Source organism: Protopterus annectens, chromosome 17.part0 (assembly GCF_019279795.1).
Source record: "Protopterus annectens isolate FY-2018-M chromosome 17.part0, PAN1.0, whole genome shotgun sequence".
Classification (NCBI taxonomy): Eukaryota; Metazoa; Chordata; order Ceratodontiformes; family Protopteridae; genus Protopterus; species Protopterus annectens.
The window spans coordinates 737,593,309-737,608,578 of NC_056751.1; the positions used below are offsets into that span (position 1 = coordinate 737,593,309).

Consider the following 15,270-nt stretch of genomic DNA (forward strand, 5'->3'; position numbering starts at 1 on the left):
CTATCCAGACATCAAATTGATTCTCCGGTACTCCGGAAAACACTTTACAAACTCCAGTATTCTGTTTCCAAAAAAGGAAACAGACTATTGGAGTTTGTTAAATTGGCTTATTTACTAAGCGTTTTTACAGAAAAGCATAGTAAATCGGCTGAAAGCAGGCATCAGGAACAGAAAGAGGGCATTCCTGCCTGCTGATGTCATAGTGACATCACAAATGGACAGAACATGGGCAGAAGGGGGCAGGAATGGGCTGGTGGTGTGGCCTTCAGTGCTAGTCGTAACAAAAGTTGGCAACTGTAGTGCTTCTCCTTGTTTATTATATGTATTATGTATATTATCTTCTTTAATTAGGAAACAATATTAAAAGAGCAGCTTCAAAGTGTTTTAATATATAAATGTTAATATTTCCTCTGATTTGGAAAATTTACTGTTCCTTCACTTTTCACTACAGGTAGATGGTAGACCTACTTCATTCATCCTTCGTCTTTAATAAAAAAAAAATTATATCTACATTTATGTGTGTGTGTCTGTATCTATATATATATATATATATATATATATATATATATATATATATATATATATATATATGTGTGTGTGTGTGTGTGTGTGTGTGTGTGTGTATGTATATATATATATATATATATATATATATATATATATATATATATATATATATATATATGATATATATGTGGATTCATGTCAGTCTATCAAAGCAAGTGCAGGAAAATGGAAATCAAACTCTAAACCATCTGTACCTAAAGTATTAAAGATTGTAAAAGGGCTAAAACAACTCAAGGTAGGATCTTTAGAAAAGGGAAAAAGCAAACTACATAAAAATAAATAGAATTTGTAGGAATAAAAAAGCTGAAAGACAGTTTAATGCATGCAAAGTAATCATTAGGGCCAATTTATGTATTGTTGGAGTACATTGTTAAAAATATATACGATAAGTAAACAATAAATAATATCACTATGCTTTGTTTTGTTTTCTATTAATGTATGTATACCTGTGCCGCTGTTGTAATTCCAATTTAATAAAGATGTTTTAAAAAAGTACCCTACAAGTCCATTCAGGGGGAAAGTCAGACCCTTTTCAGCAAAGGATAAAGCAGCTGCCACTGCCTTCCTTAAAAGGATTAGTACCCAAGGTGTCATGCAGGCATCTAGTTCATGTGTCACACCTTCTCAGAGCATTCCAGATTGAATGTGATTTCCAGGATAAGGGTGGAATCTGCCTATGCCATTCTAAAGGTTTGATTTGCAGTCATCCCAGCAGAGTGTCAACTGCCATATCTCACATGGACAGCTTTGGGAATCTTTCCTAATATGACTAGAGCAGTGATCCACACAAAGAATGTAGTGCAGTTTAGGTAACTTACCATAGTAGTAGATGTTTGGGCATGGTTGCTGTCACAGTACTGTTTCCCCTTCCTTCCATGACTGCAGCAGTGATCCACACAAAGAATGTAGTGCAGTTTAGGTAACTTACCATAGTAGTAGATGTTTGGGCATGGTTGCTGTCACAGTACTGTTTCCCCTTCCTTCCATGACTGCAGCAGTGATCCACACAAAGAATGTAGTGCAGTTTAGGTAACTTACCATAGTAGTAGATGTTTGGGCATGGTTGCTGTCACAGTACTGTTTCCCCTTCCTTCCATGACTGCAGCAGTGATCCACACAAAGAATGTAGTGCAGTTTAGGTAACTTACCATAGTAGTAGATGTTTGGGCATGGTTGCTGTCACAGTACTGTTTCCCTTCCTTCCATGACTGCAGCAGTGATCCACACAAAGAATGTAGTGCAGTTTAGGTAACTTACCATAGTAGTAGATGTTTGGGCACGGTTGCTGTCACAGTACTGTTTCCCCTTCCTTCCATGACTGCAGCAGTGATCCACACAAAGAATGTAGTGCAGTTTAGGTAACTTACCATAGTAGTAGATGTTTGGGCATGGTTGCTGTCACAGTACTGTTTCCCCTTCCTTCCATGACTGCAGCAGTGATCCACACAGAGAATGTAGTGCAGTTTAGGTAACTTACCATAGTAGTAGATGTTTGGGCATGGTTGCTGTCGCAGTACTATTTCCCCTTCCTTCCTTCCCTCCATTGCTTGAGACACTTAGAGGCTGGTGTGGTTGCCACTTCCCTTCCCCCAGTCTTCATTTTTATTCCCATATCCCCCTCTCTTTGTTTAGGCTACTTTAGAATGTCTTAAATTTTTCAGGTCTCAGACTGCTTCCAAAAGAATGTCATTGTTAACACAGTTGTTGTTTTAGCTATGCCTTGATCTGATGAGGTTTAAAAAAAAACGGATGGTAAGGAGGACTGTCTGTACCAGGTATGTGAAGACATCCAAGGTAAGACAACCTCATTCTGTCAACGGGGGAAGATTGCTCAGCTGTTAAAGTTAAATCCAAAATCAGAAGAGGTTGATACTCCACAACAAACGAAGCAAACCAGATAAATAAAAGAAACAAGTCCTTTATTCGAATAAGTAACCGCTTTCACTTTGCTTGGAACACTTCATCAGACTTCAACAAACCATGAAAATTTAAATCAACTTATATATACATAAAACACCAATGAAAATCACATTAACATGTCACATGCAAATTACAAAAAAACACATAATTTCCTTTCCATCAAAATATTTAAAAATTACATAAAATTACATAAAATATATATATATATATATATATATCCTAAAAATCTATTCCTAAACCTCATAATAATGCCTGATGGAAGTAAATTCATGTTGGAACATACTAAAACATATATTAGATTTTAAAACATATTGTTACTATTTAATGTTTCAAAGGTTTGTCTAATAGAAATGGTCTCAATGAAAATTTATCATTTAGACCATGACCTTTGTTCGCAGATAACTTAATTATCCACCTTGCCTCAGCTTTTTCTGTCTTATTACCAATATTGCCAAGTCTTTCTGTCTCTATCAACTGTCTTATTACTAAAAATCTAAAGGCATGTGTAGTGTCATTATGTAGTATGTGCTTGGCTAGGGCATTCCTTTCATTTTCTCTATGAATAGCATATAAATGCTCTCTTATCCTTTCTCTTAAAGTCCTATTAGTCTTTCCTATATAGAGCATTTTATGCAGGACGCTAAATAAATCACATTTCTTGACTTACAATCAGCGTATTCATTAAATTCATATTTAACACCAGTATCTGGATGTATAAAAACATTAGATTTCATTATATATATATATATATATATATATATATATATATATATATATATACACTGGTTGCATGAGCGACATGCAAAAGTACCCTTTCTCTGAGAGGAGATCTTATTCCTAGGCACTGTTTCATAACAAAGCATATGTTTTAAAGATTTAGTATTCTTATAGCTAAAAGATGGTTTTTCACCAACTAAGTCTTTTATACCATCATCTAACTGCAAAATGTTCCAATGTCTCTTAATAATGTTGACAATAGAAGTATTATTGTTAGTAAAGGGTATCACTAGCCTCCTCTTGTCATTATTCCTCACTATAGGTCTCTCATCTATATTGCCTTTTTTTTAATAAAAGGACGTCCTAGATGTGCACATTCTAAAGTATCTAATGAACGCATGTCTCTATTACAATAGCCTCTATGCCTAAAATCACTTTCTATAGTTTTTAATGCTTCAGAAAAAAACAAATCATCATTAGTTATGTTAGAAAAATGTTTCACCTGATTGCTCACAATGTTTTTGTGTATATGGGGAGGATGCATGCTACTTCTGTGAAGAATAGCATTCTTCCTACATAACTTTCTAAAAACTTCTGTTTCAAGAGTATTACCTTTTTTCCTCAATGTCACATCTAAAAAATCAATAGCATCTGCTGTTATGGTACATTGTGTACACAATGGCACTTTAAGGCATATTGTCGCTTTGAGGTAACATTCTGAGACGCGCTTAAAAACTGTGCGACAAACCATAGACTTCTCCTTTTAGCTGAACTCAAAATAGTGAATTAGAAAAGATTGTTTTACAGGAAGAGATGTGAATGATGCTCTTAAGCTCAACAGATGTGAATGATGCACTTGAAAACTCAACAGATGTGAATGATGCTCTTAAGCTCAACAGATGTGAATGATGCACTTGAAAACTCAACAGATGTGAATGATGCACTTAAACTCAACAGATGTGAATGATGCACTTGAAAACTCAACAGATGTGAATGATGCACTTAAACTCTCAACGTTTTCATTTAAAAATGACAAGGCTTGAAGGGGAGATGACTCCACCTTATATCCTACTAAACCTGTGTAATGAAGGGGTAAGTAACACTAGGAAAGAAAGGGAAATGATTAATGACACACCAGCTTTAATAGATTTTGTTTACAGAGAAAGGAGTTCAGAGTAGCAGATAAAGCTGGAAATCTATATATCTTAATGAGAATTACATTTAGCATCTCATCCTAAAGGTTATTAAATGACATTATTGGTACAGAATATGCATATAATTCCAAAACCGAAAGTTAGACTTGACCCACTGCCTACAAAGATCATAACCGTCCAGCACACTTCATAAAGACATTAGCTTCTAAGCAAACTGCAGGATTACATGTCTAAAATGTTTGTAATGTTATGCCCTTCCTATTCAAGCACAGTTGGACCCATAATCACCAAATACAAATTATAGCATCACATGTATGTTTTGTGTTTGGATTGTGACTACAAAAACTCTTACACCTCTTCTAGGACATTTGCAATGGAGATTTCCAGAGATCAAGGTGGAGGAAAAAAAATTTTTCTTGAGATGACTGGCTCTAGTAAACTGAATGAGCTACTTTGTCCCTGACCTCAGGTGTAGTCCTATGGGATGTTAAGCATTCAGCTGTCGTTCTAGTGTCTAAATTGCCCTGCCCCAGATAACCGATTGCCTTTAGACTTATTTTTGACTCTTGACTTATACCAAAATTGCTGCAGAAAGTTGTGTATGGTCAGCTACTGAAATACTTTCACAAAACATGGCCTTACTTGCTTACACTGTTCTTGGGTTCTAAAATGCGTACAGCTTACCACAAAGTTTAGTACAGCATAGGCGACAGCATTTTTGCAAAAACAGAGAAGTAACTGCTCACAGCAGGAATCATTTAAAAGCACTAACCACTCAACTTTCCTAGCTACATTTCAAAGATTTAATTTTATTGAAGGGTCTTATAAGTGGTTTTGAAGCTGTTTGAGTAATCGTGATTGTAAAGTTAAGCCTGGGTAAAATGATGTTCATTGTGTTACCCTGCTGCAGTCATCACACTTGGGTTATCCTGCCATCAGGCGGTCCCGCAGTCGGCCCGAATTCCAAAGTCTTGGTCCGGCGTCGGTTGCTGTCGCTTCTTCCCTGACGTCAGAGCGCCAGGGGTATATCAGAGGCATCCAACACCATTTTCTTAAGTCTTTTTTGCCGCACGGTGCCCGAAGCAGAAGCAGTTTGCAAGTGCCGGTCGGCCGACACCTGAGATTTTTGAATTGAGTTTCAGTCCAAAGTCTTCAAAGCCAAGTACCCCATTGGGGAACCTTTTCTTGCCTCAGTCCGATGTCAGAAAAAGTTAACAATTGCATATTGTGGGAAGCAAATACCTCAGAAGGACTTTCATTCTTTTTGTATACCTTGCCTAGGCCCAGACCACGACGTCACTGGTTGTCGGTTTTGTGCTAGGTTCAATAAGCGAACTATAAAGCGACTCTTTGATTTCGCACGACACTATTTCGGTAGAAAATTTAATTACACTGTGCCATCGGAGCAACCGACTACCGGCGTGCATAAAAAACGCAAAGATAAAGACAGGCAGCCTAGATCCAAGCCAGACTCCGAGGCCTCGGCTGGGCCGGTCGCCGGTTCTCCGGTTTTCAGTGATTTCACTGAATTGGATCCCCAGACCGCTTCGGATCCCCCAGCAGAGAGTTCTAGGCTGACACAGCCAATTTTTTTAGGCCCTACCGACGACATTATAGTAGGGGAAGCTGGTGCTGTAGAAACACCTTCGGTTTCTGAAGGTGTCTTCAGACCGACTACTCTCACCATAAAATCTTATGCTAAGCTTAAGACTCCTCTAAAACCAAAAAAGCCTACACTTCAGTCTCCAGGTCAAGGCCCTATGCCTAAGAAACAGATGCTTAAAATGGCTGAAGATTTGATAGGATCGACAAAAGGCCTAGACAAGAGGAGGATTATGCCTCCTCTGATCAAGTGTCTGTTTCCTCAGGCTCCTCTGAGGAACAAGATTACTCCTTTCCCCTTATGAAGATTCTGATGCTGAAGACTCCATTCCCTCAGCTTCTCCCCCTGAAGATTATTCCTTGGGGAAACCTTACATACCATGAGGGAACATTTCCACTGGGAAGGTCAGGACTACTCTGACTCAAAGAAAAGGCTCCGAGAGTTTCTTTTACTCCCCCAGCACAGACCACTTGCTATCCCCCCAGTTTTGGATATTGTGGATGATGTTTTCTTAGAATCTAGTCTAAATCCAGATTCTCTGCCTCCTGCTCCAGCCAAACCAGATAGATACTATAGAGTGCCTGACTCACACAAATTCCTTTACAAAAGCCCTGTTGCTGATCCAGAGACAATCTTCCAGGGTCCCAAAGGGGCTAAGGCTTCTATGGCTAAAAATCCTGTACCCTCAGAAAGGGACTCCAGAGCACTAGATAGGTGGGGGAAGAAGGTTTACACCTCAGCTACTCTAGCTATGAGAGCACTAAATTGTCAATTTCACATGCTTAAATACCAGCAATTCCTGATGTCTCAAATAAAACAAAAGATGGGCATGCACCCTCAACAGTCTGAATTCAAGGAAATGCAAGATCTGTTGCATGCAGCTGAACAGGTGAGCAAACATACTTTACAATGTGGTTTTGATGCTTTGGAAGCTTCCTCTAGAGCAGCTGTTACTGGGTCTGTTATACGTATGCATGCTTGGTTAAAGGAACAATCTCTGCCTGATCATGTTAAAGCAAAGTTACTGGATGCACCCTTACAGCAGGATGTCTTATTTGGGGTTAAAGCAGAGGACGTTTTAAAGAAAATGGCGGATAAGGCAAAATCTATGCAGACAGTCAAAGATTTCTTACAGGTACAGCCCCCACGCTTCAGCCGAAATTGGCCAACAAAAAATTGGTCCTTTCCAGCTTCTGTTAGACCACAGAGGGGTAAATACAGGTGCCCAAGGGGAAGAGGACAAGCACAAATCCCGTACAAACCTCGCCAGTGGGGCACTGCAACACAGAAGGGAGGAGAAGACAGGTCCCAAACTAGTAGAAGGCAAACACAATGACTTAAACCTCAAACTGCCAAGCAAAACTCTCTTGGCAACTCCCTTGGGAGGAAAATTAGCACTTTTTGCAGACAACTGGCGCATCGTCACAAAGGACAAATGGGTCCTAGACATTATCTCACAAGGATACATATTCCATTTCCACACCTTGCCAAGGATAAAAGGAATGCCAAACCTGCCACAAAGTCAATGGGCAGAGGCACAAAAACAAATTACAGCTCTCATGGACATGAGAGTCATTCAACTGGTACCTACACAGGAGCAAGGCCAAGGATTTTACTCAAGGCTCTTTCTAGTCCCCAGAAAGGGCAATGCTTGGAGACCCATTCTGGTCCTTTCAATTTTAAACAACTTCTTGCAAGTACCTAAATTCAAGATGCTAACACTACAGCAGCTTCTTCCCATGTTGGGCAAGAAAGCTTGGCTAGTAACATTGGACCTCAAGGAGGCATACCTGCATGTCCCTATCAGACAAAATTGCAGAAAATACCTCCGTTTCATTGCAGGTTCAACACATTACCAATTCTCTGCACTGCCCTTTGGCTTATCTACTGCGCCCAGGGTCTTCACAAAATGCCTGGCACCAGTAATTCAATACTGCAGACAAAGAGGAATTCAAATATACCCATACCTGGACGACTGTCTCATCCAAGCAGAAAGCAAGGACATTCTCTTACAACACCTGGCTTTTGTAAAACATCTTCTAAGTTGCCTAGGGTACACAGTAAACGAAAAGAAATCAAAACTAGTGCCCTCACAAAATATGACATTCCTGGGTGCCAGCTTGAATACAACAGCCCAGATGGCTGATCTCATGCCAGACAAACAACTACAATTAACTCAATACTTCAGAATAATGACAATAAAGACCCAACTCCCTGCAAGAAAAATTGTGCAGGCCTTGGGTCTCATGGCATCTTGCATTCTACTAATACCATTTGAAAAACTGCATATGAGGAAATTACAATGGTACCTAAAAAGCGTATGGAGTCAACACAGCCACAGCTTGGAAACAGTGATACCTCTCATTCCCTGCCTTCAACGGGAGTTTCTATGGTGGTCACAGGCATGTCACCTCAACAAGGGTCAGCCTTTCACCCTACCCCCAGCCAGGCAAACTATGACAACAGATGCATCGAACTATGCCTGGGGGGCACACATGGCAGGACAGTGCGTTCAAGGCATATGGACTGCAGATCAAAGGAATCTGCACATCAGTCAAAAAGAAATGCTGGCTGTACAAAATGCTCTGACAGCCTTCAAGGACCTCTTACATCCAGGACAGCTTATCATAAGGACAGACAACACCACAGTAATGTGGTACATAAACAAACAAGGGGGTACACACTTCTACCCTCTATGCAGGCAAGCAATGACCTTGTGGAACACAGCACTGGCTTACCAAGTTCAATTACAAGCTCAATTCCTGCCAGGAAAAAAGAACACTTTGGCAGACGACCTAAGCAGAAACATCATGGATCCCCACGAGTGGAAACTGGATCCACAAGTATTAGCAATGATGGCTCAAAAATGGGGACTCCCAGACGTAGACCTGTTTGCCAGCCCTCAAAACTATCAGCTAACAAAATTTTGCACAAGGACTTTTCACCATCAAGCTTGGAAAATGTTAACAGTATATGCCTTTCCTCCATTACCCCTTCTCACAAAGGTGCTACTGATAGTCAGGATGGAGAGACCCCGAATGATACTCATTGCCCCAGACTGGCCACGCCAGCACTGGTACCCACTATTAAGGAATATGGCCCAGGGCCCACCATGGATTCTACCACAAATTACCCACCTGCTCACACAGCAAGACAATCAGATTCTACACAGCCAGCTCAAAACCTTAAACTTGGCTGCATGGCAAATCACCTAAGCAGCCAGCCAGCTCCTCTCTCACAAGTTGTCATGGATGTTATTCTGGAGGCCATGAGGCCCAGCACCGGGAAAGCCTACTCAGACAAATGGAAAAAGTTTTGTGCCTGGAACCAAGCTAAAGGCCCAAAAGACCCTTCAGCCTGACATACCTCAGATTCTGCAATATTTAACTGAGTTGTTACACAAAGGGCTTTCTTTTTCATCTATTAAAATCCACGCCTCAGCTATTTCTGCTCACTACAACACGGACCCTCCCTTATTTTCACATCCACTCCTAAGGCAGTTTCTCATAGGGGCCAAAAACATTAGGCCTCCCAGGAGAGCACCAACACCTACTTGGGACCTCAACTTTGTTCTGAAAAAACTGACGCTACCTCCTTTTGAGCCAGCTTTCTCAGCTGACTTAAAGTTTATATCATGGAAGACTGCCCTGCTGCTAGCAATTACTTTAGCTAGAAGTGTTTCAGAGCTTCAGGCACTAATGGCAGTAGAGCCTTTCCTCATTTTTCATCAAGACAGAGTTTCTCTATGAACTAACCCCTCTTTTATGCCTAAGGTGGTATCCAGTGTGGCTCTAAATCAAACCATCCATTTACCCACCTTCTTTCCAAATCCACAGAACAAAGGAGAAAGACTCCTGCATTCCTTGGACGTTCACAGGCAGCTACGTTACTACTTGGATAAAACTAAGGTTTTCAGAAAATCTGACCAGCTTTTTGTATCCTATGCTGCAGCATCACAAGAAAAGGCTATCTCAAAAAAGACCATTTCCAAATGGATAGGACATTGCATACGTTTTTGCTACACCCACCATGGAAAACCAGTTCCTGCTACCATAAGGCCCCACTCTACCAGGGCAACAGCTACATCTACAGCCTTCCTTAGGGGGGTACCAACCAAAGATATTCTGGAATCTGCAACTTGGAGTTGAGTACACACCTTCACCAAACATTACCACTTACCACTTTACTCTAAGACTAGAGCTGGCTTCACCACTGCAGTTTTGCAGGGCCTTCTAGCCTCCTCTAACCCTGTTTGACTCCACCTCCCATCCTTAGCTTTGGGATTCTACCCACGTGTGATGACTGCAGCAGGGTAACACGATGAACATAGTATAGTTTTGTACCTACCATAAATGTAGATGTTCGAGTGTGTACCCTGCTGCAGTCCAGGTTACCCTCCCTCCATCCCCTCTGAACTAGCTGAACCTATCTTTACCACTCTATTCTATACTACCTCTGTGGTGTATTTGCTTGTGCCTAAGGTTTTTTGTTTTATTTTTTCCATATAGCTATATGTATGTATATTTTTTGCCTACCTATTAGGATCACCTGACATCTGGGGCAAGAAAAACTGAAGAAAATGGCATCGGATGCCTCTGATATACCCCTGGTGCTCTGACGTCAGGGAAGAAGCGACAGCAACCATCGCCGGACCAATACTTTGGAATTCGGGCCAACTGCGGGACCACCTGATGGCAGGATAACCCAAGTGTGATGACTGCAGCAGGGTATACACTCGAACATCTACATTTATGGTAGGTACAAAACTGTACTTTCTGTCTTCTGGGAAACTGCAAATTTGTTTCTTTCCACGTTCATTTCTAGACCCTGTTATCCTTTCTCTCTCTGTCCAGATTTCTAGTAAACTTTTCCACAGACAAGTCAGTCTTCTTTGAGGAAGACACAACTACAGTACAGATTTAGGAAGGTCTCCATTGAGATTAACCTCATTTATTCTGGGCTGAGTACTAACTGCCCAATTCTTTTTCCATCAGCATCTTCAACTGTGGTTTGTGACGTGTGCAAAAGATTAATGCATGTGGCTAAACTGATTATCAGGGGAACTTTAAACCCATTTACACTGCTGTTAGTGCTCAGGCTAATGCATGTTCCCAAATGCATGTTTTAGACTCTGCGGAGTTACAGTAATAGACAAGATTTTGGAGCAAATAAAATCTTCCAGACTAGCTGATAACTCCCCAAAAGCATAGAAGGCAGTAGGATTCAATGGGTTTAAAACAAGACTTAATATTCACTTCCTTTACTGGCATTTCCCTCCCCTGGCAATGCACATTCTTCTGTTTTCCTGTCCAGTATCAGAAAACAGTTGTTGAAATTTAGGACAAAATGGCTTCCTGTCACAACCAGAGCTGGTTTGCTATTAAATACCCATACGTGTTGGTTACCACACTGTGGTGGTGGTGGTGCTGCGGTAGCATTGTCGCCTCACAGTAAGACGTTGTCCTGTTCGATTCTCAGCTAGAGCGTCTTCTGTGTGGAGACATGCATGAATGGGCGTACCTTCGTTGAAGGTTGTGCGTCAGGGCCGGCAACTCAGCACGTAAAAATCTACTGCCAATCATTAGCGGACCGAAGTTCCGCTGTGGCGACCCCTAACCGGGAAAAGCCGAGAGACACAACAACTTGTTGGTTACCACACCTTGAACAGTGCCCTCCTTTTTCATAGAAAATGCCAGCCGTTACCCAGCATTACCTTGCAAGGACTACTAATCAAGGTTTCCTGTCTCCGAGATGCACTGCTCCTAAATAGGCTCCGGGGAAGAATCAATTTAGAAAAGTTGCATTGATCAGGTTGAGAAGCCTAACGTTTGGTATTAGAAATGAGCAAAATCTCATTACCTTCAAGGAAAAAGTTGAACTAACTCCTACATTTTTGAAAGTGACAGTGTTAACAGCAATAATAGCTAATCTCCAAATTCCACAAAAGAACAGTTGCATTTCTGATATGTTGTCCTACATTTGTAGTGTATTGTATGCTGTTATCCTAGTTGTTAGCAGTCTGTTTTTGTATTTCCTTTACGAATTTGTATAAATAGGCTCTGATTATTGCTATAACTACTCTGTCACTACAAGTACGTATTGTAAAAGTTTGGCATGGGACACCATTGTTGAAAAGGGTCTTTCTGCCAATTTCTAATCCAGTAAGAAAGTAAACTAGTCAATAAAATAAAACTGAAAATAAGTAAGAGTGTTAGTTAAATACTGCAGTAGCATTTGTCTGCAACTTTACAGATACATTCACTGGCTATGCCTTTGCAGTATTAAATGTGTGACTTATTTTTTTTCAGTTGTCAGTCAGAGATATTGGCCATTTGTCCCTCTTTTCTTTTTTTTGCTCTTAGCGCTAGAAATACCAGACTTCTGAGAGCTGGCATGTTATTGTGTCTGGAGAGAGAAACGTTTTCATTCTTTCCATTACTTGTTCTGTGATGGCTTTGAATATGTCTGTTTCCTTCTGAAGTATTATGGCTAACTGTGTTTATGCACGTGTGCTTTCAGTCCAACGTATCTCTAACCAGTCTTCTGTGTCTGTCAACTTCGCAGGCAGATGGTTCTTTCCAGGATCTAGAGTCTCTGAAGCTTCGACCAGCACACATGGCAGTCTTCTTGCGCTTTCTCTTCTCTCAGGCAGATCCATGCCCTCTGGTAAGTGTAATCCAGTTTTAATTTGCATATGCAGGTAAAAAAACAGGGGCTTTTTATTCAAAGTGTTTCCTTCCAGTGTGTCAGATTTCAGAAACTGAAACATCCTATTGAAGGCGCAGTGCATGTTTTCTCTTGTAGTTTGCTTTGGTTGCCAAATTCGAAGACACTGAGTGACTTTTGAACCTTTGACACTGTAATCAATGGTGTATCAAATCCTTCATGTGCTAAGCAAGGGTAATACATTTTATTTTATTGGCAATATTTTTGAAGGTACTGCTATTTTCAAAAGTCGTGACAAAGGCAGTATTTCTTGCAGGAATGAAGGTACATTACAAGTGGTGATCACAGACTCAGTTAGTGGAAAGAAAAATTTAGTCATAGCTGGTTGGCTGGTAGTTGACTGCAGTATAGGCTTATAGATGGACCCAGACAGCACTGCTGTTTTTGGGTAAGCTTTCACTCCTGGTGTAAATGCGTCAGGAAAGCTGGACAGGAAGGACTTTGAAGCCTTGCCTGTTTTACTTTATAAGGTACATCTTGTAGCTGTGAGATTCTTAGTCTGTGTTTGGTATGATACTGCAACACACATTGTACTTGGATGCTCGAAGATATGGTGACAGTGTCTGTCAGATTTGTTGTACCCAGCAGACCATCTGCTTGTGTTCAGATGCACGTAGAGCAAGATGTTCATCATTCTCTCTGCTGTAGTGGCCTTTTGGCTGTATGGGTTGTATTCTGCATAGGGTGCAATAACCGTCCAGTTTCACAAAGCTTGGGCTTCCTCCAACACCTTGACTTTGACTGCTGATTAAACAGCCCGTATGAGGGATATCAGCACTCAGCATGAAGAAATCTAAAGTACTTAACTGCCATCTTGAGGGGAAGCAGATCTGAGGTTCTTCAGGAGCAGCAGCCAGCCTTGAAGCTTTATTTATGACAGATAAGTCCCCACTGGGGAGCCCTTCAACAGAAATTGTTGCCATTTTTAGAAAATTGTTCTATTTTGTGACCAAAAGCTATACATCCCCTTTAAGAAACCAAGTAATTTTTTTACTATATTTAAGATCCAGTGTTGCTTATTCTGTCTATTCCTCAGAAGAAGGATTAACGGATCTGAATGGGATCTCACTTTGACCACTTTGAGATTTTGGATCCAAGATTCAGGCTCCTCCTCTTACCCACAGTTCACTCTAGATAGCAGATTAACTCAGATTTTGTTTGCTACTCATTTGCATTGGATGTGATCTCTTGGCTCAACATTTGGGTGACAGCTAAATTGCTAAATCCCTTTTTTGAAATACTCACAGTTAAATACTTATAGTGATTTACCTTTGCTGATTCTTCGTCCTCCTACCTTCACTTATCCCCTTGGGTTCATTCATACTGTATTTTGCTGTTTTCAGGTGGTGGTGTGGTTATTGTGCTCCTTCATTATAGGATTATTGTTGTTATAGTAATCATAGTTGTTGTTGCTATAGTTGTATTTAATATAGTTGTAGCATTTGAGTTCTGGGGCTGCTGTTCTTGTTGGTGTTAATCTGAAGTAGTTTACTTCATTTGATCTTCAACCTGTGGGGCTTCGGATCCAAATTGGAACCGACACGGCCGCATTTTCCAGCTATGGCTCTGAGCTCCATGCTCCTCCCCTTACCCATAATGCCCCATATCTCCCATCTCCCCTAAGATGTCGTTTGCTGCCTGAGAGTGCACAAGCGTGGTCCAAGCTCCAGCTTATTTTTCAGCATTTTTAAGAGTGTATTTTCCTATTTTAGCTTCCTATTAACCTTTCTTTCTCTTGAACTTTTCTGTACCTCCCCGGGGTTTTTCATTTAGGTAGTTAAAAAAAAAAAAAAGAGTAGGCTTTCCTTTCCGTTCTGCTTCTCTTTCTCTCATGAGCGTGTGTGTGTGTGTGTGTGTGTGTGTTTGGGCCGGCTGAAGAGATGGTGGATGCCCTGAAGCCCGGTTTCAGAAAGTGCACAGGTTGCGGCCATAAACTTTCCCCGGCGGATGGCCACACTCTGTGCATGGTTTGCTTGGGGGCTGAACACCTCCACTCCCCCTGTCCTATTTTATTTGTGCTGGGTTTAAACCCAGGGCACTTAAGGGCAGGTGGGACAAATTAATCCTTAAGGGGCTGTTGCCCTCTTCTTCTGGGACTGTAGTCGCCTCTTCCCCTGTGGGGAAAGCAATGGCTGCTGCACCGTCTTCCTCTTCCCTGGTCTCTTGGACTGACAATCCCGCCAAGAAGTCTGGGGAAGGGGATCAGATCAAGAAGGACCGGCCTCACAAGTGATCATTGACTGCTTGTCGTAGACAGGCCCACCACTGAAAGTGAAGCCTTTGTCCAGGCCTGTGACTCCTAGGCTCAGGTCACCTAGGTTTTCCCTTGAGCCAGAGGAACAACAAAGCCAGTCTTCGGTCACGTCTTCCCCCCCACCAGCACTCCCACCCAATGGCGTCCTCCTACTCTACTCTGAGCCTCTCAGATGCAGAGATGGACAAGATGATGCAGAGGTTTATCCGCACTCAGATAGAGATGAGGGTCTTGCCGGGGCCTTCTCCCTCCGGAGTGGGTCCCTTCCAACCCTTGTTCCATCCTATTACTCCTTCTCCGATCCGACCCGCAGTTTGAGTCACTGGATC

General features: G+C 41.3%; 1 protein-coding gene across 7 annotated transcripts in view; it reads left to right on the plus strand.

Moving 5' to 3' along the window:
• The window catches only part of ARHGEF11 (Rho guanine nucleotide exchange factor 11), a 4,318,379-nt gene that overhangs the window by 1,451,902 nt on the left and 2,851,207 nt on the right, over positions 1-15,270 (plus strand). For all 7 annotated transcript variants that reach the window (XM_044059024.1, XM_044059020.1, XM_044059026.1 and 4 more), the window contains one exon: positions 12,526-12,627. In XM_044059024.1, coding sequence (XP_043914959.1) covers positions 12,526-12,627 — 102 coding nt within the window. The remainder of the gene's footprint in view (positions 1-12,525; positions 12,628-15,270) is intronic.